At 50.3% G+C, this 26,274-nt stretch overlaps 1 protein-coding gene across 1 annotated transcript in view; it reads left to right on the top strand.

The window, feature by feature from the left end:
* SNTG2 (syntrophin gamma 2) overlaps positions 1-26,274 on the top strand; it is a 151,747-nt gene that overhangs the window by 27,662 nt on the left and 97,811 nt on the right. Inside the window, exons 6-10 of the mRNA XM_065890866.1 lie at positions 7,509-7,565; positions 7,654-7,711; positions 17,073-17,116; positions 17,229-17,270; positions 24,953-25,040. Coding sequence (XP_065746938.1) covers positions 7,509-7,565; positions 7,654-7,711; positions 17,073-17,116; positions 17,229-17,270; positions 24,953-25,040 — 289 coding nt within the window. The remainder of the gene's footprint in view (positions 1-7,508; positions 7,566-7,653; positions 7,712-17,072; positions 17,117-17,228; positions 17,271-24,952; positions 25,041-26,274) is intronic.

Raw genomic sequence — 26,274 nt, 5'->3', positions numbered from 1 at the left:
GCAGGTGGCGTTTGAGCAGAAGTAGATGCACTTCCGATCACGTTCGTGAGGATCGCTGAGCACAGGTGATGCACTGATTGGTGGCCACGTGGTCCTGAGCCCGCGAGAGGCGTCTGCAGATTGTCCAGTACATCCCGATGGTCCACGGAGCCTGTTAAAAGCATTTTCAAAAATTAGGTTTATGGCTTACGTAACAGATCCTGTGAAGAGTATCAGCAAATTGCTATTTTGGTGTATTTAGTGTATTGATTAAAGAACTAAACTTGGATTAAACTTTCTGAAACAGATGAATTTGTTCTCATGACACTGCCAAAGTAGTGGCCGTTTCTGAAAGCTTCTGTACATGGCGTACAATACACACAATTCGATAATTGCTTTTTGTTGTACAATAAATGCCTTATTACTGCTTTTATCCACTTAAACTGATACCCTTTCTGTAGTCCGCTTTTGCTTCCTATTCTTTGGGTCCATAAATCAGGAGTAGGTACCACCTCTATCTGTTTTAGTGTTTAATTAAATTTTTTTTTGAATTCTTTAATTTGAATTGAATTAATTGAATTTAATTTCTTTCTTTGAATTTAATCTTTATTACAGTATTGTATTTTCTTACACTAGTAATTATTGATTTCCCATCAGGCGTTTTGTCATTCAGCCAAAGTACCAGTGACCTAGTAACAAAACACTCCTCTGAACTCATTGGATACATTTCCTCAGCTTTATATATTTCCCTGTTCTTGATATCTGTTTACTGACAAACATTCATTAGTTTAATTTTTTCCAATTTTCCAGGACCTCAGCTGAAAATCCATTTTCTTTTAGTTTCTGAAAATTGGTTTCTATGTGTATATTCACACTGTAAACTGGCTCTGGGTCTCTAAGTGCTGCCTCCTGGGTCTTAGTGAGTTCCTGGTCCAGAAGGTTCCTGCATTATCCTGCCGGGGAGGAGCGAGCCCCAGTTAGGTCTGTGAGATGCAGGTCACTGGACCCCTAGGCCATTGCTCCAGCCAGTTCATCGATGCCGGGCAGATACTCCTACTTGCAAAGTGAAACACCACATAAGAAGGATTGGCGATCGTTCCTATAAACTAGGATACCAAAGACAAAACCACCTTCTGAGCTTTCATTTTTCGATGATTAACCCACTAGTTGAAGAATTATATACGATCTTTGGGGTGGGCCTGTATGAAAAAGTTAATATGAATGATTCACTCATTATTAGTACCGTTTTGTCCCAGAGGAAATCTCTCTCTATATATATATTCTTGTGATTGACTGACTTACTTTTAGTTGGAAGCAATCCTGCTCATGGAAATCACTGACTAGCCCTCTGCACGTGCTGGCGTTAGCGATTCATTCCTGTTTGAAATCTGTGTGTCGTGGAAAGGCCGCCTTTTTGCTCGGGAGGGTCATTTCCAGAAGAATCCTTTCCATAGCTGAGGGCTGGGTGGTGAGAGAGGGTGCCCTTGTGTGGAAACAGATCCAAGACACAGAAGGAGCCCTGGAGAGTGCAGGTCCGTCCTGAGAAGCGACCTGTGAGCCCTCCCGGGTGAGGGAGTGGGAGCCGCGGAGTTTAGCCAGCGCTGCCAAAGTCGTGCCCTCAGGAGGAGGGTGGGCAACCTCTCCAAGCACCGAAGTGCAGGTGTCAGCCAGTAGCCAGGAATTCCCTCCTGCCGCCAGGACAGTGGCTGACTCCTGACTTGTGGGATTCTCCCGGGCCCTGGCCCTCAGTGCCGTGCATTTGCTCATTAATACGCTGACGATTCGCCACGTAGTCCATTCCACCGCAGTAGGGTGGTTCTGGCTTTAAAAATGTGAAACCTTGAACTACGGAATGGATGGGGCGAATTCGTTATAAAGGTTTATACCGCGACTTAGTTGAAGGGTAAAATAATAATTTATACATGTTTGTCTGTGCTTGTGTGCACACAGCCACTGTGTAAGGAAATGAAATGCGAAAATGTCATTCAATGAAACTTTGAATAACTAAAATCATAATAGCAATGTATTTTGCGTAATCTAAACATTTTTATTATTCTTTCCTTTAATTATGTAATTCTTCAACATAGAAAAAGTTGAAAAGTAATACGCAGAACCCCATGTAATTATCATCCATATTTACCATATACCAACATATTTGCTTTAAATCTCTCCACTTTTTTTAAAGAAATGAAATGTGCAGATACCTCTGAAGCCCCGCCATACTGATACTCGTATACACTGTTCCATTTAAATTTTCATTCTTACTTTACGTGGACTTTCCACAGCCAAATGGTGCTTTTCAAATTTATACGAGTGGAATGACATTGTTCCTTCACTTGCAAATACTGTGCTATTTAAGCTCACCCGTGATGCTATGGCGACGTGGTACCTGTGGATGGTTACTTCATCCCTGTGGTGACTGCAGACTCCCCTGTGAATAACCCAGAGCTGACTGATGCCTGTCCTGCACATTCTTGTTTGGGTTCAAGCCCCCAAGAAGAGTCTGTGTTGTAAATTCAGCCAATATTTTGATCTCAGGTAACTTACTTCCCAATAACGCATACATTCTTCCAGAAGCCATCTTTGACCCCAGTGCGGTGAACTCTCTGTGTTGAGGTTTTGAGGGATGAACAGGAAGATGACCGTGCAACGTCTGCTTAGCTGCCGCTCAGCTTCGTGCGAATAGTAACCAGCCGAGCTCAGAGGAGCTGGCCAATCGGATGCCAGGGCTCAGAATACCAGTCAGGGCAACGAGCGGACAGTGAAGGCTGAGCCTGTATCACTTGCTGTGATGGCGCAGGCAGAGCTGGCGGCGGGGGTGGGGGGGGCGCCCCCCATGGCTTCCGATGCCGGGTGGCTCTGGGAGGGTCCCTGCCCACCGGAGCCCTGAGCAGAAAGTTCCTGTGTTTCATGGGTCCCGGGGGTGTTTGGGGTGGGAGGGTCCTGGGTGCTGGCCCAGCCCGGGTGGAGCATCTCCGGGCTCCCTCCGCCGCAGCAAGGCCTGGCCGAGGCCTAAGACGAAGGGCCCCCGCGGACGTGCGGGGCAGGGCGTGCAGAGTCGCGGTCGTGTATGAGCCCGGACTCGGGGCGCCGTCGGTGCGCGGGTCCGGGGTGTGGAGGGCCGCTCCCCCGTCACTGCCGTGGTCAGGCCTGAAAGATCACACGTAGTGTCTGGCAACTCCTCCCGAGGCCGGACTACTGTAGGGGGTTTCGGTATTTTTAAATTCTAGGGATTGTGGTACATTTTTGGAAACTCCGAGTCTGGTATATTGATTTTTAAGTCCTCCTAAGGCGGATTTGAGGCCGTTGCCGAATTGAACGAATATGCACGAGAGTTTTCAAATAACTATCATTGTTTTGAAATACTTACCACAATTCATGGAGGAATAATTTACTCATTTCAAGTGGCAAATCCAGACTCTTCACAGATTGAGGGAATTTCGCTTGAGTGGACGGTTTAAAAAGAGTGGAGAGAGGCCACGGCCCTGTCCTGAAAGACACCTTCCAGGTGTTTGCTCCCTGGAGAATCCCAGCCCTGTGGACGGAGGCCCCTGGGGTCTGACACCCCTCCTCTGAAACCCTCCTCAACATCAAAGTCCAGTAACACTTTATTTTCTGGAAAAAAAATAATTTTTAAAAAAATGTTTGTGTGTATGTGTGAGAAAGAAAATACTTCAGAAAATTCTTGCCCTAAGTTGCTAATTTTAAAAGTTGCTCTTTCAGGCCCTTCAATTATGTCATGGAAACTCGGGCTCATGCCTCTGTCACTGTTTTCCCAGCTGCTGTCGCCTTTCCTCCTTGAGCAGCAGGTGTGGCTCAGGTGGTCCCGATGGGGTGCAGGTGGGAGCCCCCCGGGGAGGGGCGCAGAGGCCGCACTTGGAGTCCTCCACTGATGGGAGGTTCTTGAGTGAAGAAAGCCCAGACTGGGGAGAGGGTATCTGGCCGGCTGGCACAGTCCCGCAAAGGCAACTTTTATTTTAACCGCTGTCTGAAACCCATCTTTCTGGAGACCGCAACAGTCAGTCTGAACATCTGTTAACAGCTGTGACAAATTTGAAGTTAGTGTTAAGTCCGCACTTTAAATGCCTGAGTAAAAACGTGTGGCCAGATCGTACATATGCTGCAGCAGTACCTGAAGATCAGTAGTCTAGAGCAAGACAGAGTAGGGAATCCAACTTTCAGTATCCCCAAGTCGCTTTCTCCTATAATAGGTAAGAATTGTCTCAAAATGTTTACAGGCAGAAGATAACATGGGCGCAGTGGAGTCTTGCTACGGTGATGGCAGCTCCAGCATGCAGACGTGAATGACCGTCAAACATAGCTGGGGGTCAAATGATAAAGTGCAGAAGAATATTTGCTGAAGGACCTTACCTCTTACGTTGGTGAAGAAAGAAGCGCGGGACTGAGCTGAAGAGAATCGGTTGGATGGTTATTTAGGTTCCACAGCTCATCCTCCAGAGGTCACATCAGTCAGTCTGCTGTGCTCCGGACCCTCGGGCTGGCGGAAGAGCCCGGATTACAGGGAGGGAAGACGCGTCTGAAGGGAGCGGAGGCCCCTCCCACACTGTGTCCTCTTATAACTGAGCCTCTCGTTGGGTCATATCTGGTTCCCGATCTTTTGGGCAGTTGATCCTGCAGAGTGTGTACTGAGTAAACTGAAGAATGGCCGTTTGGTTTAATTAGAAGATGCCTTTGATAACATTAATTCTGCCTGGATCGCTGACAGAACCACGATGGAGCATTCTACGCCGGACCTTAAGTCAAAAGGATGAGCCCTGGCTTGGCTGTGAGGCCGTGAGTGTCAGGACGCAGAAGGAAAAGTGACTTTGGGCTGTGCCGTAAAAGGTTTCAGTTAAAAGCTGCAGAACTTTTGTTTCCTATTTAGTTTTCACCATCCACTAATTTTTACAAATTGTGTTTTGAAAAATAAGGTGCTTGTATGTGATACTGTTCCACTCTTTTAGAACCTTAATATCGGTACTTATGTAATCTTCATTGAAGAGAGCATGGATTAGCTGAGCCTCTTCTCCCAACTTTAAAATATTAGATTCTGTGATGCTTGAATGAGGGGGTTTTAAAAGATAAGGAAGAACAACTTTTCATAGAAGAGACTCAACATCCCGGTGTTTTTATGAAACTCGACCGTTTGCAACATTCCTTCCCATGATTCTCTTGCTTGGCCTCTGTCTTGTCAATTCAGGCCGCCCTGACAACATACCGCAGACGAGGGGGTAGACGGGGGTGGGGGTGGGGGTGGAGCTTGAACAACAGACGTTCCTTTTTCTCACTGTCTGGAGGCCAGAAGCCCAAGGTCAAGGGGCGGGCCAGGCTCTGGCCAGGTTTCTGGATGCCCTCTGCCAGACGTCTGTCCGCTTGCTCTTCCTGTAGGACCAGCCCCTCCGTGGCCTCATTTAACCTTAGGTTAAGCCTCTGAAAGGCCCGATCTCCAGATACAGTCAGCAGGTGGGTAGGGCTTCAGCATAGGGATCTGGGGGACACAGTTTGGTTCACAGCAACTTCCTGTGTAGGAAACTCAGAAGCGTGCAGAAACTCAGCTTTGCCGAGCTTTAGATGCCGGGACCACATGTGCGCAGAAAGGACATCTCAGCAGGTTGCATAGAGCAGATATTTGGATAAGCAGCGTTCTGGCTTGGCCGGAATACGCAGCACACAGAAGAGCTTTATGGCATAATTTCCTGTCCTCACCAGTTAGGCATATGAGAACAGATCGCTGGTGTGCATTCACACGCTTTGCCACAGTTGTGGCCATTTCCTGACATTTCCTTTACATTGTCTGCCCAAGATCGAGAACATGAATAAAATGATGGATTGGAAAGGGCATTTTTTTGGTGAGGTCAGTTGAGGCAGAAACCAACTTACTCCTTCTCAAAATATATTTTCACCAATATTTGCCCTCAGTGAGGTTCAAATGCTTATATTAATGGCTAAAATGAAAAACATTATCGAATGTTTTGAGAAATACCGTAGAGATTCCTGGTTGGTAATCCAACTTTCTCATCTTCTGATGCTCAGGAAGTTTCCTTTGGAAGCATCAGTGTGACTACGTCACACACGGGAACTTCCTTGTGCCCACTTTGGGCACAGCTGGACCCAGAGTTCCCCCCTCCGCCCACCGTATCGGCTGTGCTTTGCCTCTGTGTAGGTGACAGGAGTATTCCTGGAACGTGGTCTCGATGTCACCTGGTGTCCCTGTCACACGAGTGTCACCTGCTGGTCTCCAGTGTCTCACTGGGAGTCCAGCCCAGGACCAGGGAAAAGGCAAAACGATTCTTCTGATGCCAAAGTCCCGAATTATAGCTCTTTTTCCATGTATGATTATATAAGTATTTCATCAGTTCAAAATGTTACATGTGCGAAAGAGCTCAGAATTATAAAATGTGTTCCACGTTTACACTTTAAAATAGTTTTATCTGCTCTAATTTTTGGTTTCTTTACTTTAAGCTTATAATGTATCCGCTCCTGAGAATTAAATTACAAGTGGATTTTAAATACTAAAATAATAAATAAAAATAATATGATAAATATAAATAAAACAATACAAATAAAAACTTGTAATAAGATTACAAGTGGCTCTACAGTTTCCGCGTCTCTTCTCACTGGTGGTGAGCGGGGCCCAGGCTCGGGCAGGACCTCCCAGGCTCGGGCAGGACCCCCGGCTCTTCCCGGACCCCTGACTCGCTCTCTGCTGTTGCTTTGCAAACACACAGGCTTTAGAGTCATTGAGTCTAAAAGCGCTTAGTTTTACCTTAATAATCACAGCAACGCATGTCCCTGTTTTATTCCGATAGTACCTTTTGGAGGTAAACACACTTCCTACACCCCTTCATCTAACCCCAGGCCGCCCTACTCATGCCCTCTCAGCTTCACAACTATCAAATAGTCAGTTGAGACCAAAATAAAATACGTTACATGATTGAGCATGTAAGAGATGGAGACCCTGACCAGCCCGTCAGACCACAGGGGCAGCGTGGATCTTGGCTTCTCATCAGCAGCGGCACCTTTAAACAAGGTCAGGACGTGAGATAATCGATCGTTCATGAGTTAACATTGATTACTTAACAAGTGGACTAAAAGCGATTGAACTGTACAGAGAAGTGTGGAGCAAAAGGAGCCCGTTTTGGGATTAGTGGAAAGACAGATTTTAGAAACAGAGCTGAGTGTGTACGTCTGCAGCCTCACCGTCTGTTACCTGGGAAACCAGGGCCGGTATTTCCCTCAGGGGCCTCACTTCCTCGGACGAAATGGGGGTAAGATGACCCCAGCTTTGCAGGAATTTTGTGTAAAGAATGCCCCTAATAGGGTCTGTTCTTATCAGTATCTTTGTTTCCGTGTAATACTGCAGATCGGAGATTTGAAGTGGTGCCATCACTGTAGTAACTAAGCAACGTCCCTTTGGAAGTATAAACAGTCACTAAAGTTTTAATTAAGAAGTTATATATACATTTTGCATTCACTTTCTGATTGTGCATTTTAACCTAAACTGGGTTTGTTTTCTAAATTTCTTAAAGCACAGAACTGTTACGCTTCGCAGACAGCCCGTGGGCGGCTTGGGCCTGAGCATAAAGGTATGAGCGCACTGGATGTTCCTCGACGCACTTTTCCATGAAGGTCCCCGCGCTGATCTTGACTGCGCTCCTGCTTCCTGTCTTGCAGGGCGGCGTGGAGCACGGAGTCCCGGTCGTCATATCGAAGATACTCAAAGACCACGCAGGTGAAAGCCGCTGAGTGACTGTGAGCATGGCAGCAGTCTGGATGGCAGTGCACTGTCTTAAATGAGAAGATAGCAGCTGTGTGTGTTGCTTGGTTATCTGCCTGCCGTCTTATTTTGTACCTGTCCGCTCTCCCATCCCTGGTGCCAGGCGGCCCTTTTTCGTTTCCCCTGATCCCGTGAGCCCTTAAGAGAGATACTGACTCGCAGCGTGGTGTCAAGTCATCCCCAGGAGACACGGACACGGCAGTGGTTTGAGCTCTGGTTTCTCAGGAAAGACAAAGCACTGGGGGGATGCAGTGTGCACAGAGTCGGTGGTGGTGAGGTTTCTCGTGTAAAATGGCATCACAGCCGTGAGCGAGAGGCCTCTGCGGTGCTGACGGTAGCTCGTTAATCGCTGACACAGTGAATCGATGGCTTTGGGAGCCGATCAGTGTGTGTAGAAGTGAGAGTGGGGATGGGATTCCTTCTTGTAATGGGCAAGTGGAATGTTGTACAAACCAAGTGCAACAGTTGTACCATCAAGCACTGCAATCGAAAAGCTTGCAGGAGCTCAGAGGTCCCTGCGTTTAGAGTGAGGGTCTACGGGGAGAACGAATCAATTCGGCACTGAACCCGGAGTGTTTAATCATTTCTGCGAGACCATAACCACCTGGCTGGCTGATTAATACTTGAAGGAAGGATTTGCTCAAATCTGCTTCTGCTCCTGTAATCCTGTGAGCATTCTCAGTTCTTTTTTATAAGTAAAGTTTTAAATTTGTGGATATGAATATAAGTTTCAGAAAAGAAAGGGGATAAGATTAAAATCAGAAAAGGATTTCACGCTCAGCTCAGGAAGCGCGGCTACCTTCTCTGCAGAGGTGTGAACAGGCCGAGGAGGCCGCGCGAAAAGGATTTCACGCTCAGCTCAGGAAGCGCGTCCACCTTCTCTGCAGAGGTGTGAACAGGCCGAGGAGGCCACACACGGTGACAGGTGACAGGCTGCACCTTCTCTGTGGGCTGGGGAGCACACTGGGCTCCCGGCCGCCTCAGCAGAGTCCAGTCGTGCGGATACGACTCTCTCTTCTGAAACGGAGACTCTGCAGCGTCTGGGACGCATCTCGAGCGGCTCAGACCCAGCGAGTCCCCAGAGCAGGTCCCCATCGCCCCCTGCGTCTCCTGGCCCCTTGTCTCCATCACCACGTCCTGCCTGGGGCCAGGCTGGCCAGCAGGCCCTCCCCCTCCCTCTGGGGTCCTCTCCGTCCGCTGCGGCCAGAGTTAAGGTGTTTCCCACTGATGTCTTCCTTTCTTCACTGTGGGCTTCTTCTACACCCGAAACTCTTGCATTAAATGCTTAGTGAACTGTGAGCTTTCAGGGACCTGGGCTTGGTGTAACTTAGTTCGTATGTTCAGGGTCTGGCTCAGGATGTGTACCTTACAGGCAGGGAGCCCCCTGGCCGAGCTGCCGCGCACGTCGGTGTCAGGAGGGACCGTAGCATGCGGGAGCCTGGGCTCCGGGGAAGCTGGGCCATGCACAGGAGGCGGGCGCACACGGCACTGGTAATCTGATAACCATCCCACTGCAACCAGCAACCCACCGAGTCAGGGTTTCTCCTGGGAGGCAGAGCGCTCAGGGGAGGTGACAGAACTGGGGTCCCTACTGCTCCTGTGGGGGCAGCACCCTGCTTCGATCCCCCCCCCCCGAGGAGGGCAGGTGCCCAGTCGTCCCAGGAGAACAGTCCAGAGGGGGAGAGTTTCCCTCCAGCGCTCACTGTGGGGACCAGCGAGGTCGGCTGCCTGCCGTCCACCTGGCACTGCGTCTAGGAATCGGGCAGCCGCGGACTGTTAGAGCAGAGCAGAGTGTAACCCGTTTATTCAGTCATTCATCCACAGACGGACCTGGCCGCCTTCAGCAGCCACCGTGCGGAGATTGAACTCTGCTCTGGGCATTCAGGGCGAGCGCTGCCCGCTTCCGCCCACCCGTGTCCCGTGGGAGAAAACAGGCGGTAAATGAACAGGTCATAGTACACGTTCAGACAGTGCCAGCTGCTGTGAGGAAAATTAATCAGTGTTGGGGTGTGCACAGTGATGGATAGAGCATCGCTGTTTTTATAGGGCGGTCGGTAGGAATCTCTCTGTGGGCGACATTTAAGCAAATATTTGAATCACCCAGAGTAAGGGGTGAGCAGGCCCCGCCGCGGCATCCTGGCCCCGGCGGGGAGGAAGGGTGACAGCTCGGTGCAGGGAGGGGCGTGTTCGCTCAGAAACAGGAAAGCCAGCGGGGCAGGGGCGGCTGAGGCGGGAGGCGAGGGGGGGCATGAGATTCGGGGGGGTGGGGGCTGCAGCAGGTCCTCGGGCCTCGCGGTCCTGGGGCAGGACTTGGATTTTCTTAAGGAGGTAGAGGGGTCGTTTGAGGACTTCCCAAAGCAGGGTCATAAGGTAGGTCTTTCGTTAAAAAAATCAGTCAGGCTGCTGCTAGGAGAATACGTTCCAGCGTCCAGGGCGAGTTAGGGCACCAGCAGAGAACTGGCCTTGGAGTCTGGAAGGAAAAGCCCAGTGAGGTCCTTTGCCCAGTTGTGGCTTCATGCCCCTCATTGCAGGGTCACGTTTGGGTCAGGTCATGGGGTCCTTCTCGCTGAGGGCAGGGAAGCTCCCCATCTTGGCCGGGGAGCCGGACGTCGTTCCTGGGTCCTCGGGCCTCACAGAGGCTCTCAGATGGCCTTGTGACCGTCCACCCGGAGACTCTGCTGGAGAAGCAGGTGATGGTCTCGTCTTATCCCTGTGAGAGCTCAGCCCCCGGCTGGGCTCTGACCAAAGGCTCTGCCCGTCCAGGCCCTGCTGGTGGTCCGGGGTCCTGCTGTTTCTGGAGGATTCCAAGGGGCACAGGACTCGTTGCTGGCAGTCCTGGGTTCTGTGTGAGGTCCGGCTCAGCTGCTGGGCCTGTCAGTTCTCGGGTGCACCCTGCACAACTGCAGTCCCGCTCCTGTGAGGTGCTGAGCGCCCCTGCCCAGGCCCAGCTGCTCCAGGGACAGACGTCCTTGCCCACCAGGGCGTCCTGCCCAGGTACCCATCAGGGCCAGTCACCAGGAATGCTGTTAAAACCCTAGAACCACCAGGGGCCATAGGATTTAATGCCAGTCTAGAAAGGTCACTGCCTAGGTTTTGTGTGAGTGTGGTGCCCATACTGAGAACGCAGACTTATGGCCTCTGTCCACATTCTTTGAACTTAATGCTTCTGTGTGGCGCTTCCGTCCCCTTGCCCAGAAGTCTCCCCTGACCCTCTGCTGCTTACGTGTTAAGTGCTCAGGCTGGACATCTGAGCCCTTCTCCGTGTCACTGGTGATTCTGCAAACCCAGACGTGAGCCCTGCCCCCGTGTGAGGCCTGGCACCCCGGTGCCCCTCCTGTGCCCCGCCTTCACGCCCACAGAGAGCTCTGCTTCCCGCATACCCGACCTCGCCCGCAAGGCTGCACACGTGCTCTGTGATAAATACACGATGGGCACGCGCACACGTGCACACACATAGGTGTGAGGTATCTTGAGTTAGACACACATCTTCTTAATAACATTTCATGTTTCTGGAAAGCAAAAGCAGTGTTGGGCCGTTCTCCAGTCCTCCTTTTAATCGTTGGTCACAGCGGCTCGCTGTTAGTAATTACCACTTTGTACTTTATAAAAATAAGCAAGAATGAGGAGTTCTTCTACAACTGAATGAAATTTAAATATATTATTTCTAATACTGCAAAAACTTAGAAACCCAAAACAAACTGTATGTAGCAAACAGTGAAGAGAAACATGGATGACAAAGAGGCTTAGAGTTAGAAACTGTCATCTTAACAGCAATACCTTACATTGGAATAATGCTTGTGTGACATGGAAAGGACTTTCGTTTTCTTTTTCTTTTTTTAACTTTTATTTTATATTGGAGTCTAGTTGATTGACCATGTTGTGTTAGTTTCAGGGGTACAACAAAGTGATTCAGTTATACATATACATGCATCTGTTCTTTTTCAAATTCTTTGTGTTTTCGTCGGGTCTTCATGACTGGACAAGGCAGATGTGGCTGGCTGTTCACACTCGTAGGTCAGGGAACAGAGAAACGGTGGTTCGCCCAGTCCCACTCTGCCAGGGAAGGGAGGCTTAGTTATAAATCAGATTTTTCTGTCTCAGAATCCAGTTCTTCCTCCATACCGTGTCATCACATTATGTACTAGTAAAATCCGTTCACAGCCAAGGTTTAATTCAGTTATCATCATAACGTTTCAGTAAGGATTTGGACGGGCAGGCCTGCACCCTGTGACAGGTTTGGTGCTTGTATCCAGGAGACAGATGGGACAGTTAGAATATATCCAGAAAATTGAACTAAAACGTAGGGAGGGGGGAAGTTTGTCCCATTAGGACGGTAAAAAGAATTAGGATCCTTTAGCCTTTTTTATGTGGAACAGTCACCATTACCTGCAGCTGGATGGTGGGGTCACAGAGGACGTTTCTGTGACAGCTGAGTGTGGATGGAAATGGGGCGGCTGTGTCCCTTGTGAAGACGCTGCACATTTGCACAGAATGACCGTTACTATCATCCAAACACAGGTATCACCCCAGGGCGAGAGGACCAAGCCCATGCCGAGGAGCTGCACGCTCACCCCGACCGTCCCAGGGCCGGCGGGGGGAACCTGAGTGCAGGGGACCTCCGCCTTTTGAAGCCACGGCCTCGAGATCTGTCGAAACGGGACTCCTCACACTTGCTGAGCCAACTTCAGGGGGAGGTCGGAGCTTCCTGGGGTGTGAGGTCCCCTGAGACGCCCACTTTTTATTTTTCTCTAGAATATTCACCTGTATTTGGTGTCTTACAGCCGTGAAATGCCGCCGTTATACAAGATTTGTGATTAACTTCTTTTCACATCTATGGCGTTTCATTAATTTCATTTTGCTGAATTCAGTGGAAACCTTTATCTTCCCCTTGATCTTTGCATCCCTCTGGTTCCCTCCCCTCCGTCTACACGTCACCCCCTCATCTGTGTTAATTCTGAGGCCACGTGGCACCCCTCCCCACTGCATAGTCCAACTACGTGGTCCAGGCTTAGGGAAGCAGAGGTTGCAGAGCCCGGGCGACCTTTTCAGAGAATGCGATTGTCTCACTGCCTGTCCCACTGGTGTCGGGGGTTCAGACAGCGGGCCTTTGCCTCTGTCCGTGTTAACTGTGCAGCCCCTGACCCCAGCAGCAGGGCCTGCTGTTGCGCCATCTCATTTTTGTGCTGCAAAGGACACAGCTTTGGAAACGTTAAGATCTGACACAAATATTCGGGCCAGTGTGTCTCGCCAATAGTTGCTGACTTCTTTCTAGACTCTTAATATTTAACAGAGTCCTATTTTAGACGGTGTAGCCCGGATCCGACTGAATTTACGTAGACGTAGAGAGAAAGTCCTCTCACCTCGGGGAAGAGATTGTGGGGCCGGATTTGGAATTTTTAGGTCAGGCTTTCCTGACCCTGCTTCCTAGAACAAATCAGAATCTGCTCCTTTTGCCTCAGGAGCTGGATATAGGGTGAAAGGAGACCCTTCCCACACCCTGGATCCAGGTGGAAGTGCAGCTCCTTGAGTGAAGAATGTTTCAGCATTCCTTCTCCTTCATTGTTAATGAATCAATGAAAATATGCTTTTAAAGCTCTCCAAATAAGTAGAACTTGGAACAGACAATAAAAATTGACTTTGTAGCCGAATGAGGAATGTTGGAACCTGGACAAGACATACTAGATATATCAAGATCTTGGAAGGATGCATGTTAAATGTTGCAGGTTTAACTGAAATTCCACGTGGGAAGAGCCGTCACCTTCGGTAGCTGATCGCTGAGAGCGAAATGTAGCAGAGAATCTGGCTGCCGGGCTGCCAGTGTGTTCTTACTGTTGAATTCTTACTGTTGAAGGGACACTTGATGTTAGGATCAGAGGGAGGCAGGTTGGCAGCGAAGAATCCAGTTGCTATGGCTACGGAAGGTGTGTGAGAGGCTCTCCGTACAAGTCCTTTCTGTCCTGGACCCACTTTGTCGTTGCTCCTTGACTCCTCCTAATACCATCCACTGTGTCAGCTTCCACAGTTGAGGGCCATCCTGGAAGATGGAAGTGCTTTTTAATTTTAATTTACAAGATACTTTGAAATGGCTGAAATCTCTTGAGTTACTTAAGGAATTTAACTCCCCCCATTATCAGTAACACATAACCTCCCGGGGCCCCTTGGAAGACGGGAAGAGAAGCCTTGTTCGCACTTCATGGATCAACCTTTAATCCCCACTGGCAGTGAGGTAATAGGATAATCTCCCTGTGCAGGGGGGCAACGGAAGGTTGGAGAGGGAGTGAGCCAGGGCAGAATGTGGAAGTGAATCCTGCGCCCCTGAGTCTGCTTCTGAGGCAGAGTAAGCGGCTGGCCCCTCGGAGGTCTCCCCAGGGTGGGGTCAGCCCCGTCCCTCTTCCCATCGACCGCTCCGTGGTGACGATGTCCACACATGGCCGGTTCTGGGGCGTAAAGGACTCGGTGTTTGTAAAGGATGACGAAGAGGGTTTTAGTCATTATTAATCCAGATGTTCAGTGCACGTAAGACTTTTTAAGAAGGGTTCTCATTTTCTAATACTACCCAGAAGTTTATGTGAATGAATATTTAACAAGCGTCTGAATTTTACAAAGACTAATTAATTTGCAAAAAGAACAGTTTCTGTTATAACACACTTGTATTGCAAACAATGATTAAATTTACACAGTCTCACATAACACTGTAGTAATAGCGATTAATTTGACTTGAAAAGGCAAGTATAACAGAAATAGAAAATACCTCGTAGCTAGTTTGCATGTTTGAATATTTATGTGGTTCAAATACATTACGCTATATTTCCATTTTACGTCCTGATGTAATGGTAAGATTACCACAGAAATAAACTAGAGCCATTTTACAGCTGAAATCTCCAAACCTAGCTTAATCTCACCAAAGAGTTTATTTAGGAACATTAATTAAAATTTTTAATTAAAATCAAATCTCCATGGTTTTATTTTATCATCCATTTTACCACTTTTTAATTTGTTTCTTTAGGACTAAAAGTGTCCTACAAAGAGAAAAACATTTCAAAGATTTAACTTTTTAATTAGCTTTGCTTTAACGATAGAGACAGAGAGACAGACGAGAGACATAGACAGAGACAGAGAGACAGGCAGGGAGAGACAGAGATAGAGACAGAGATAGAGGCAGTGAGAGACAGAGACATAGAGAGGCAGAGACAGATAGGGAGAGACAGAGATAGAGATAGAAGCAGTGAGAGACAGATAGAGAGGCAGAGACAGAGAGAGACAGACGCAGAGAGAGACAGACGCAGAGAGAGAGAGAGAGAGACAGGCAAAGAGAGACAAAGACAGAGAGATAGGCAAGGAGAGACAGAGATACAGAGATAGACACAGTGAGAGACGGAGGCACAGAGACGTAGAGAGGCAGAGACAGAGAGAGAGGCAGAGACAGAGAGAAAGAGTGACAGGCAGAGAGACAGAGAAGACAGAGACAGAGGCAGAGAGAGACAGAAAGAGACAGACAGACAGGCAGAGACAGAGACAGAGGTAGAGAGAGACAGAGGCAGAGAGAGGTAGAGTCCGAGAGACAGACAGAGACAGAGATACAGGCAGAGATGGGGGAGATTCTGAAAGGGCCCCCCTGTGGAGCTAGAGGGAGTGTAGATCTCACCTAGTGGGTGACAGGTTTTCTGGGCAAAGGCTCAGTGTAAATGATAACTTTATTACCTAAAACCATACCATTAAATTCATTAATATAAAGACCGTACTTTATCTTCAATAAAATTTAATACTAGTTAATGACTAGAACTAATATTAACAATTGACATTAAATATTTACCTGGAATTTAAAGAATTCCAGTGTTAATCACTTATTATTTCCAATATTTGACCAAAGACTTATAAATTAAAACAAATCTAGAGGAAGGCAAAAAAACCTGTGAAAATGTGTTTTCTGCAGGTCTCAGCCTGTCTCTAACCCGTGCTGTGGCGGGACCAGCCCTTGTGGCTCTTATTATGGTCGTACGATGCCTTCAGCAGTAGCCATGAGGGGACTGAAAAAATAAATGTTCGTTGCTGACAGGACCTGGAAATCACACAGCACCCCTGGGTCACACGGCAAGATGGAGGCTGCCAGCAGAGAGCGCGAGGCCCGGGGTCCTGCTTTCACTGGGGTCGAGGCCGGGGTCTGGGGTTTCCTGGGATCACTCTTTATTGGTGAATTTAAACATAAAGGTGGGAATTTAAAGCACAGGAAGAGGAAAAACGAGGGGCCAAATGGTCAGTTACTGAAATCAACCAAGGTCTCTAAAGCACAGGGGCCTCATTGCGGCTCAGGGGCTGGGGCCCTGGCTCTGTCTGGTGTGTGGCTGGCAGACTCGTCGAGGGGAGCAGAGCTGAAGTCGGGCACTTGGCGTAACAAAAGAGAAAAAACAGCTGTCAGTGTTTACACTGCAAAACGCTTTACGTTTGGTGCGAATTCGTTCAGTCTTATTATTGAAAGGAGTTATCTCTCTGCCTCTATGAAAATAGAAAAGTGAAGTGGAATAATGCTGTAGAGATTATACTCAAACTTTACAATACAAAGGTTTTCTTTCCTTTTTCCTTTAATATTCTGGGCACATTTTCTTTAATTAAAGCAGTCTATGTAAATGTGTTCCCGAGAAAGGGGAAAATGCTCAGTGGCTTCTGGGATTCCTATTTTATTGTCTGTGTCGACTTAATGAAAAATGGGGATCAGACTTTCCACACATGTAATGAAATCCTTCATTAGGAGGCAGTGACATTTGTGCTTCTCATTGAACAAGGCTCTGCGTTTACAAAGTAACTCTCTTAACGTGCTTGAAATTAGCTGAATGTTTAGCTTCACCAGCCGGGCGAGGGGGGCGCTGGGGCTGTGCTGTTGGCGTTTCCCCACACTGTGTACACACGTGCGTGTGCGAGCACACACACACACACGTGCTCACATTCTCACACGTCATGCACGCGAGCGTATGCACACACATGCACGTGTTCACCCACAGAGACTCCTGCATGCACAGACGTCCACACACACGCACACGTGTGCGCACACATACCCACACTCACGCACGCGTGCACGCACATACCACACATGCACACGTGTGCTCACACATACCCACACTCACGCACGCGTGCACGCACACGTGCTCACACATGCACACGTGTGCTCACACCCACACTTCCAATGCACACGTGTGCACACACTCACACCTGCACACACACAATGCCAGTTGCTGCAAACTCTGACCCTAAACCACTGCCAGGAGGAGCACGATGTCTCTGAATCTCTCTTAACACTGTTGCCCCTTTTGCGACCCTGCAGCCCACCAGACAGGGATGTTATTCGTAGGGGACGCCCTCCTCCAGGTCAGTATTTTAAACTTCAGTCCTTGGCTCTGTTGCATGTTAGTTCTTGTTAGTTTTGAATTGAGACTCATCGATTATTATCCTCAAAATTCTTGATTTGTCATCTTTTCAGGTTAATGGCATTAATGTAGAAAATGCAACCCACGAAGAAGTGGTAAGTGTATGATATTTTATGTTTTTTGTTCTTTTTATTAGATAGCCTCTTATTATTTTTTTCTCTGAAAGTCCATTTCACGGAGTGTATTCATAGAGACAGAGCTTCAGAAAAGCTTAGAAAGTTTAGCAAGTCGTGTTTCAAAGGGGCCTCTGTGCCACGTCCCTTCACAATCCACACGTCATGGGCCCTCTCCAATGCTATGAAAGGTAGATTTGGTGGCTGCTATTTTAAAGATGGGAGGGTTGAAATTCAGGGAGTGGGGACCCCGCCCGGGTGACCGGAGTGGAGCCTGTGAGGGTCTGCACACCGGCTCCCTCTGGCTTTGTGTGCTCGTCGCCTTGGAGGACGTCTCGGGACGCTCGCCTCTGGTGTGTGTCTGGGATGCTGGCCTGTGGACATGGGGGTCACAGGCTCCACCCCAGCACGCTTTCCAGACATGAACCTTGCCCAAGGTCAGGTCAGGCTCCAACACAGCATATTAGTAGGTCGTTAACCAGGTGAAGAATCCCTTTAACTTGCTCCAGGCACGGAGGAAAGATTCGCAGGTGTTTCTTGGTCTCAAGGGACTTGCAGTTTTAGGTTTAGGTTCAAATGGATGATGTGCTCTCATCTATTTACTTCCTAAACTTAACATTTGGGTTATTTTTCAATCTCTGCAAAAGTTTGCTTTCTTAAGGTGAGAAAATACGTAGTAATTCAAAAAGAGACAGTGTCCACCTAGGTAACTTTATCCCAGCCCAGGGAAAGTAAAAAGCGTTCGTCTGAAAAGAAAGACTTTTAAATTAAGTAAATGATGTGTAAAGCTTATAAATGGAGCTATTCCAATACTTGACTGATACAAATATACTTTTTGGACCAAATTATCAAATTACAAGTCTACAGTCTTCTGTGACGCAAAAGCCATGATTGGAACACTGCTAGTGACATACCGTCTCAGCTCTTCAGACTTACAAACTTCGTAAAAATATTAGACCTCATAAATTACAGGTGCACGTGGTGAAACTCATTTTTCAGAGTAGATTCTAGGTTCACTTAATCCTAGAAGAAGAAAAGTCAGTTCTGCTCCACACGGAAGATCCGCAAAAATGAGCGTCATCCTGTATATGGGCTCCTGCTTTGGAAAAGCTGTACTGCTTTTCGGCGACAAAAGTGTGTTTCTTTCCCTCTTTTTAAGACACCGTGTGTCCTCATCCACATCAACATATAACATCGTAGCCGATGTGGCAGAGAGTAAACTTTCCGTAATTTTATCGGGCAAATTCTGAGACATCTCACTATTCAGAGAGGAAGGAAAAATGGTGTTTGGAAAATCACTCAGTCTCACCTGTGTGCAGAGGTTAGGGATGCCTGGCGGGAGGTGGCGCCGGGCGCAGCTGGTCCCCCTGCGGGACCCCCAGGCCCACACGTATGGCAGGAGACCTGGCAGCAGAGTCCCCACAGCAGAACCCAGACCGGTGTCCAGTGAGAGTCAGAGCGGGGTCAGCGCTCCGTCCTGAAGGGTCTCAGAACGAGAAACATTACAGAACTTCATTTTTATGCAACATGCTCAGAATTTTTTTAAAATATCTCAAATGTTAAATTAACTTCTAGTCCAGAATGGCAGGCCAGGGTTTTAAGTCCCATGAAAACCATTGATTAAGAACTGCCCTAACTGATGAAACTCCACAGACTTGTCTTCTGAGGCCCCCTTTTCAAGTGGAAATGAGTCCTTTTTATACACATTTTATCCATGCACAGCAGCTCGGTTATCACTAAGATCTCAGGACAGATTCTGAGTTCGGGTGATTTTGAACTCGAGAACCCTTAGAAATAAAGTCTTCGCTTGTGTTTAATAAATGGTAGAAATGGAACCTTCCAGATCACTGTTCCAAGCAGCAGCCAGGCCGTCAACCCCCAGACCCCCAGCTCACGGCATCTCGTGGGCCGTCACTCAGCAGCTTGCAGCTGCGTTTGACAGAAGGTGTCCTGAGGGAGCTGAGGCCGGTCGCCTGTTTCTCCAGGTCGTTTGGCAAGTACGTGTGGACCCTCCTTCCCCCGGGTGCCGAAGCATCCGTCAGGCGTCAGCAAGGCCTCTGCCCTCAAGGATGAGCCTCCGCTCTCGGGCCCTGGGCTGTCTGGACTTCCTCTTCCCCGCGGCAGCCGGCTTACTCCCGGCCCCCCCACCTCCTCACGTCTGCCCTCCTTGGGCGATGGTCACCTTCTCTCAGTCTCTGCTCATATGAGAAACTGTCCCGAACACAGGAGGTTAAGGCAGCGTTCCATCTTGTTGGAAGGAACATAAGTGCTATGGAAAGAAACAGGCTGGAATAAGTAGGTTAGGTAGAGGGAAGATGGATGGATAGAAGGTAGGTAGATAGGTAGACAGATAGACAGACAGGTAGCTGATAGAACATGGGTGGTTGGGTGGATGGATAGAAAACTAGAGAGATAACCGACCAACAGTATTTTCTCATGCATGAGTTGGAAAATTGTTCAGAGACACGATTCTCAACCCCCATGTGCATGAGAATCACCTGACACCCGCCGAGGTTTCAGCGGATGTAGCTTTGGTTCAGCATCACTGCTCCCTAATTCCTGGGCCTCGAAATTAGCAGGGTTCAGAGCCATTGGAATGGGGATCTAAACTCCCCGTAACGTCTCCGGTGTGCCTTGTGGGGCTTCGTTGGTGCGGGAGCACCGGGGGCAGGGGAGTCTGGCTCCTGTTCACGTGCCCACTTCCTCCCCTGGGGCCCGGGCCAGGCCGGCCTTGTATAAACGGCTGCCCTTGGTAGCAGAGAGGCACGTGTCCAGCCCCTATGGCCTTGGGAGACAGAGGACACTCAAAGTCTGACGGACGGGACTCTGTGTTGTAGCGTTGACCACGGTCGAGCATCCAGACCCCACCTGAGCCCAGTAACCAGGTAGGAGCTTTTCCACGAGGAGAGCAAGCACAAAGCTACGTGTGTGATTATCCCGCTAGCCTCCTCCAGACACCGCCTAGAATCCCATCTGCCACGGACACTTCCGGCACCTGAGGTCTTTGGGCGGCGGGCCCGGGTGGCAGGGCGCCTGCCCGGGGCAGCGTGGATATAGTGCAGAGCCGTCACCGCGTCGGTAGCACGACGACCGTGAGGCGCGTGGGAAGGGCAGCGTGTCCAGCTGTGGGCCACACCCCCATCGGGATCCAAGCCAACCACCAGCGGGCCGTGCCGTCTTGGCGGCAGGGGCGCTCCTGCGGCAACTCGTTCTCACGTCACAGGTGCCAGTCCCAGCCCCCGTCTGTCTCTGGGGCCACTTCCCGCTGAGACACTCCCGCGTCTTCACAGACTCTCTAGGGTGTTGCCTCATGCCCCCGCAGGTTGAATACACACAGCGTCACGACGCGGCTGACGAGCGGGGGGCCGCGAGGGCTAGTGAGATGCTGGGGGCGGGGCGACAGAAAGACGGACGACCGGCCTGGAACGGATGCCGGAGAGTCAGGGTCCACTGTTGCCGCTGCCTCTGCTGGCGTTTGCTGACAGCCAGAACCGCCAGGGGAGGGAAGTGTTGGCTGTGTCTGTAGTTGTAGCCCAGGTACCAGGAGTGTGCTCTATTTGTTCTGGGAAGGAGAACGCATCTGGAGCCACGGTTGTCGTTGTAGTTCTGTGTGTTTATACTTACAGTAAAGGACGGCTGTTACTGACAATTCACGTGCTTTCTGCGGGGCTAAGTACCTAAGTCGGCTGGGAGGGTGGAGGAGGCCGCATCTTCCAGGTCTTCCGTGCAGCACGGCTGTGGTTTCCTGTTTGACCCCAGAGAAGCAGTTCTGGGGGCTCCCACTTGACCCTTCTTGCCTGCTAGGCCTGAGTCAGGAAAGTAGCCTGGAGATTCTACCAGTTAGGGAATATGTCTGTTCAACCCTCTATTCAGGGAAGGGAAAGAGAACCACAGGGTGTGTTAGGGACCGATGTGAGGTGGGTCCAAGACGAAGGGCACTGATCACCTGGCAGACATCAGCCTCCTGTTCTGACTGGTGGACCAGGGCAGGTGTTGGGTGTCCAGGCATCAGCGCAGACCCGGCGTCTGGAAGCTTTGCTCTCACAGTGCTGTCACCGGTTCCGCACGTCATTTTATAGAGGATGGGGGGATACTGGCAGACGTCGACAGTGGCGGTGTTAGTGAGGGAGGGTCGGAGGGGGGACCCAACCCCGCAGGCGACGGCCAAGGGGCTGGCAGGCCGGCAGGTGCAAGTGTGTGTGTGTGTGTGTGTGTGAGAGTGTGTGTGTGTGTAAGCCTATGTGTTTGTGTGTGTGTGTGTGAGCCTATGTATTTGTATGTGAAGGAGCAGGACAGGTCTATGTGCTGACGTGGGGTGAACTGCAGATTCAATTTTAGGCAAAGAGAGTGATTTGTCTAGTGGACATGGTTCCACTGACGTGAAAACAGGGCCAAAGAAGAGGACAGACAGCACACGTGGTGTAGTGCGCTTTCCTGCATGTGCCTCTTTGTCCCCACATGGTCACGTACCTACACGTGTGGGCACGGGGCCAAAAGGCACACAAATTGTGAATTCTGCTAGATGTCACCAAAACGCCCTCAAGAGAGAAGGCATTCTTGCAAATGCATAGACGATTTCCGGAAGGACACGCAAGATACACCAGTAGCCGTGTGTCTGAGGTGTCCATCCAGGGCTCTGGCATGTGAAAGACACCCATGCTTTCATCGTGTATCTGTTTGTTACTTCCTGTTCTAAAATATCCAGTCATCATATTTCAGTTACAACATTTTAAAGCTGCGCTGGCTCCTCAGACATAACCATATGGGATGATTTCTTCACTCGCTGGAAGGCGTCCCTGGTGAGACAACTTCAGAGACTCCCTGGAGAAACTGCTGTGAGGCCGCAAGGCTGCCAGCCCCTGTCCTGGACCAAGTGTCTGTGCCCCAGATTCACAGGTTGGAGCAGTAACCCCCGGGTGATGACGTCAGGAAGAGGAGCCTTTCGGAGGAGAATCCAGGGAGATGAGGTCATGAGGGTGGGGCCCCGTCCAGTAGGATTAGCGTCCGTGTGAGGGGGTGGAGGCGCCAGAGCTCACTCTGTGCCCTGTGAGGACACAGCGAGAAGGTGGCCGTCTGCAGCTAGGATGAAGGCCCTCACCAGAGCCCTGACCCGGCCGGCACCCTGACCGCGGGCTCTGCCTCAGAACTGTGGCAGACAGTGTCTGTCGTCCAAGCCCCAGCCTGTGGCTTTTTGTTGTGGCAGCTCAAGTAGTTTACCTGAGACACCCAGCAGTTTAAATGGCTCGAGTGGCATTTTAAAAGCTTGGGGAAAGATTCATACGAGAGTTGAATCCTTCCTAAAAAAGAAATATGTCTGACTCACCGGTAAAACTTGGCGGCCCAGCAGGTGAGTCAGAGGTGGGAAATCGGAACCTGCACCTACTTTGTCAGAGCAGAGAAGACGTGCCTGGTGACAGGGACGCAGGCGGGAAGGTGCCGGAATTGCTGGTCTTAAATAGGTGCAAAAGCAAGTCCGTGTGGCTCTGAGGCAGAGCAGGGGCGCCGCCATCCAGAGCCGAGCGTGGAGTCAGGCTCCCTCCCGACACCCGTCAGTCCGAAGGTTGTGGTCTGAGGGACAGACATAGCTTTGAGATCATTCGTTGAATTCGGAGGCATTAATGGTCAGTGGTCAAAATATTTTCTCAGACAACACATACATACTTTGAACTAGATTGAAAAAAAAGAAACTGGCGATGAAGTAAAACCTTTGCCTTGTCCTAGCATCTCAAAGTCTGGAAGCATCAAGGCAGGGTAGACACTTGGGATTTGAAAAGCAATAATACGTTGAAGTTAAGCCCACTCTTTCATCAAAGGTGCGCCTGCCTCACTCCTTACTGTTGTTCCCGGATAAAACTAACTTGTCCAAAGTGGTGTTTCTTCAAGGGCCTGGGGAACAACGCTGAAGGACTGAGCCGTGTAAATATGTGAGCGAGTCTTCTGGGGGCTAATTAGCCTTGATTAGATAGATTTTAATGCTTTAAACTCCATTTTATCTCCAGGAAGACTTGTAAAATTGTTAAATATATGCTCACTTATTGAGGTAGGGGTGGGTGTGTGCGTGTGCGTGCGCACACGTGGGCAGACCCACATAACAGAAGCAGCGGGAGAACTTGACCACAGACAGGGGCGCACATCTCAGGCTCGTGCTGTCCACGTGACACCCTGGTCTTAAATTTAAAGCTCCATGAGCCCCCAGGACGAGGCAGGTTCTTCGGCGGCGGCGGCCGTCCCCTACTCAGATGTGAGCCACACCCTTGCAGCAGCCACATCTGGAGAGGACGGCGCTGCAGCTCGGGGTCCCTTCGATGCAGGAGGAGAGGGCGCAATGACACCACGGTTTTGTGAGACTCGTCCTGGGTTGCCCTCGGAGGAGGAGGTGCCTGGGCCCTGTTGCCCTTGACGGCCTGGAGGAGCTGAGGTGATGGTCATTGTCTCCGGGGCCTCGGGCCGGCCGGAGGGTGGTCCCAGCTGGGCCCCAGCTGTTGAGTCGTCCGAGCAGAGCGTCCGTCTCATGGCCGCGTTGCTGGGTTCGGTGGGAGGCTTTGAGCCCTCCCCTTCTCGCTGCCGTGGGCGGCAGCCCTGACTTAGGGAAGGCAGACCCTGGGGCGTTTCATCCCGTGTCTGCACCTGCACCCACCCAGCAGGAGATGAGGGGGCTTCGGGAAGGCGCGCCAGGGTAGGCTCGCCTCAGGGCTCCCGGGGCACCCGCCTGGTGAGGCGTGAAATGGAGGAAAGGCCTCAGGGTCACGAGATTTGATACGTGGAAGAGACACGCCGGCGCCCGTGGCGCAGGAGGCTGTGGACGCAGGGCCTCGGGGAGAGGAAGACAGACGGATGCGCGATGAGCCGGGGGCGCCACTTCACGTTGGCTGGCCCGGGCCGAGGCAAAGGGGAGGAGCTCAGGCTCGGGGACACGGAGGACGTCCCCGGGGTGACGGGAAAGGCCTTTCTGTGGGTCTCCAGGCAGAAGCAGGTCGTCAGCAGGGGCGTGTTCAGAGGAGGGCCGGGGCCGCGTGGAAGCATCGCACGCGTTCCCGATGGGACGCTGGGGGCGCGAACACGTACAGCTTCTTACTCCGGGCTTTGGCTGATGTGTCTGAATCACGTTTGCTTAAACGAGGCAAACGTTGAGCGTTAAAAGCTGACCCTAGAGCTAAAAGAATGAGCTGTTTGGGTTACAGGGGAAGGGCCTGAACCCTGGGGATGGTGACGCTGTGGCCGAGAAGGGCGAAGTGCTGCCCGCTGGTTTCTCCAAAATTAAAATGTCGTTTAAACTCTGAAGCTCATATTTGCGGTTTGCAGTGTCACAGTCGACCCGCTGGCGTGGGTTGCCAGCGCCTGAAATTTGTCAGTTTGCGCGCCACGCGGATTTCTCACATGACTTGAGTTTCCGGGATGGCGTGGGTAGAGTGTGCAGGGAGCCTGGCCTCAAACCTCTGCTGACGTGTGAACATGTGTGTAGCTGAGGCTCCAGAGTCCTGTACCTGGGGACATGCAGCCATCCTTTTGTTACGGCAGGTAAAGCTCGCAGGACTTCCAGAGTTTCAAAGGTAAACGTGAACGCTGAATTCTCGGGAGACAGGCGAGACGTGTAGGGATTTATTTCTATTTCTGTTCTGGTCACTTTGTGATGGTAAAGTAGCTGTCTTTTGTCACATTGACAGGTGCATCTTTTGAGAAATGCTGGCGATGAAGTGACCATCACTGTCGAGTATCTCAGGGAAGCGCCATCATTTCTGAAGCTCCCATTAGGTAAGGGGGAGGGGAGAAGTTCAAGGGTGCCACGCAGCACATTATTTATGCAGACGATACGGCACTGGCAGGAGTGTAGATCGTTTCCTGAGCTCATATTCCGAGAGAGGAAAGACGCAGAGAGCGCCTCAGCATTGCATGTTCCTAAGACGTCCTACCCTTTAAGATTCGTCCACAGACTTTTAAAATAGGGCGTCCCCAGACGGCGCTTCGTCAATGAATTAACTAAGTTGCCTTCCTCAGGTCGCCTCACTGTGACTGTATTACCTACACACACACATGCACACATATAGGAACAAAGTTTGTATTTAAGATGTCTGTGTTGACATGAGAAATACTTAATGTAAAAGAGGAAAGAACAGTAAATCTGCACCGTGATGTGTCACCGTCGCCCGTGTTTTCCTGCAGAGCTTGTAATTCTCTATTATACCTGATGTGATCCAGCCAGGAAGTGGATCAAAACAGGTGTTATGACTGATTCTGTTCGGGAGGATGGCTTTACAGAATTTATGAAGTTACCGTCCTTCCTTGACTTAGCGGCAGGGCCTCTGTTGGGTGCTGACCTGGGAACCAGAGGGGCTCTGGGCTGAGGTTGGGCCCAGGGGCTGCAGCTCTGCTGGAGGCTGAGAACACTGTCCGGCTCATGGGGAAGCGGGGCCCCCTCCCCCCGCGGCAGCCCCTCTCTTCTTTCTCCGGCTTTTTCTCTCACATGAAGGAACAGCTTCTCTCTCTTGGGCTGACCTTATGGCCGGAATCTTCTCTCTCTTTTCCATCGTTCCCCAGTTGTCGGAGCCTCTGCTGCCTCCCCCGGGCCTGGCCCAGCTCGCTGGGGCCACAGCAGCTGCTGAGACCCGATCTCACGTTCGAATCCACGGCCACAAAAAGGGCCATTGAACTTCTGGCCCTGCTCCCATCCATCTTCCTGAGTAACCGAGCAAATCGGTTTCAGCAGCTCGATTTTTGTCCCCATCAAACCTCAACCTGGAGACCATGCTGCTCACTGATCTAAGAAAAACTGACGATCCCCCCCATGGGTATGAAAATACATCAGTAGGATTCATCACACGTCCTGCCTTCTAAAAAGACCAACGCGAGAAATCAGGCCACATGTTCAAAGAGAAATAAATGCTATACACAGCACAAGAGTTTATTCTTCCAGAAGAGGGTAAAAGGCCCACGGACAGCCAATCCCAAGCGTTCGCCTGGGGCCCAGGTGTGTGGCGCGTGTGAGTTT

The sequence above is a fragment of the Phocoena phocoena genome, chromosome 14 (assembly GCF_963924675.1).
Source record: "Phocoena phocoena chromosome 14, mPhoPho1.1, whole genome shotgun sequence".
NCBI lineage: Eukaryota > Metazoa > Chordata > Mammalia > Artiodactyla > Phocoenidae > Phocoena > Phocoena phocoena.
The sequence above is the reverse complement of the archived record's forward strand: the minus strand, read 5'-3'. Positions and strand labels throughout refer to the sequence as shown.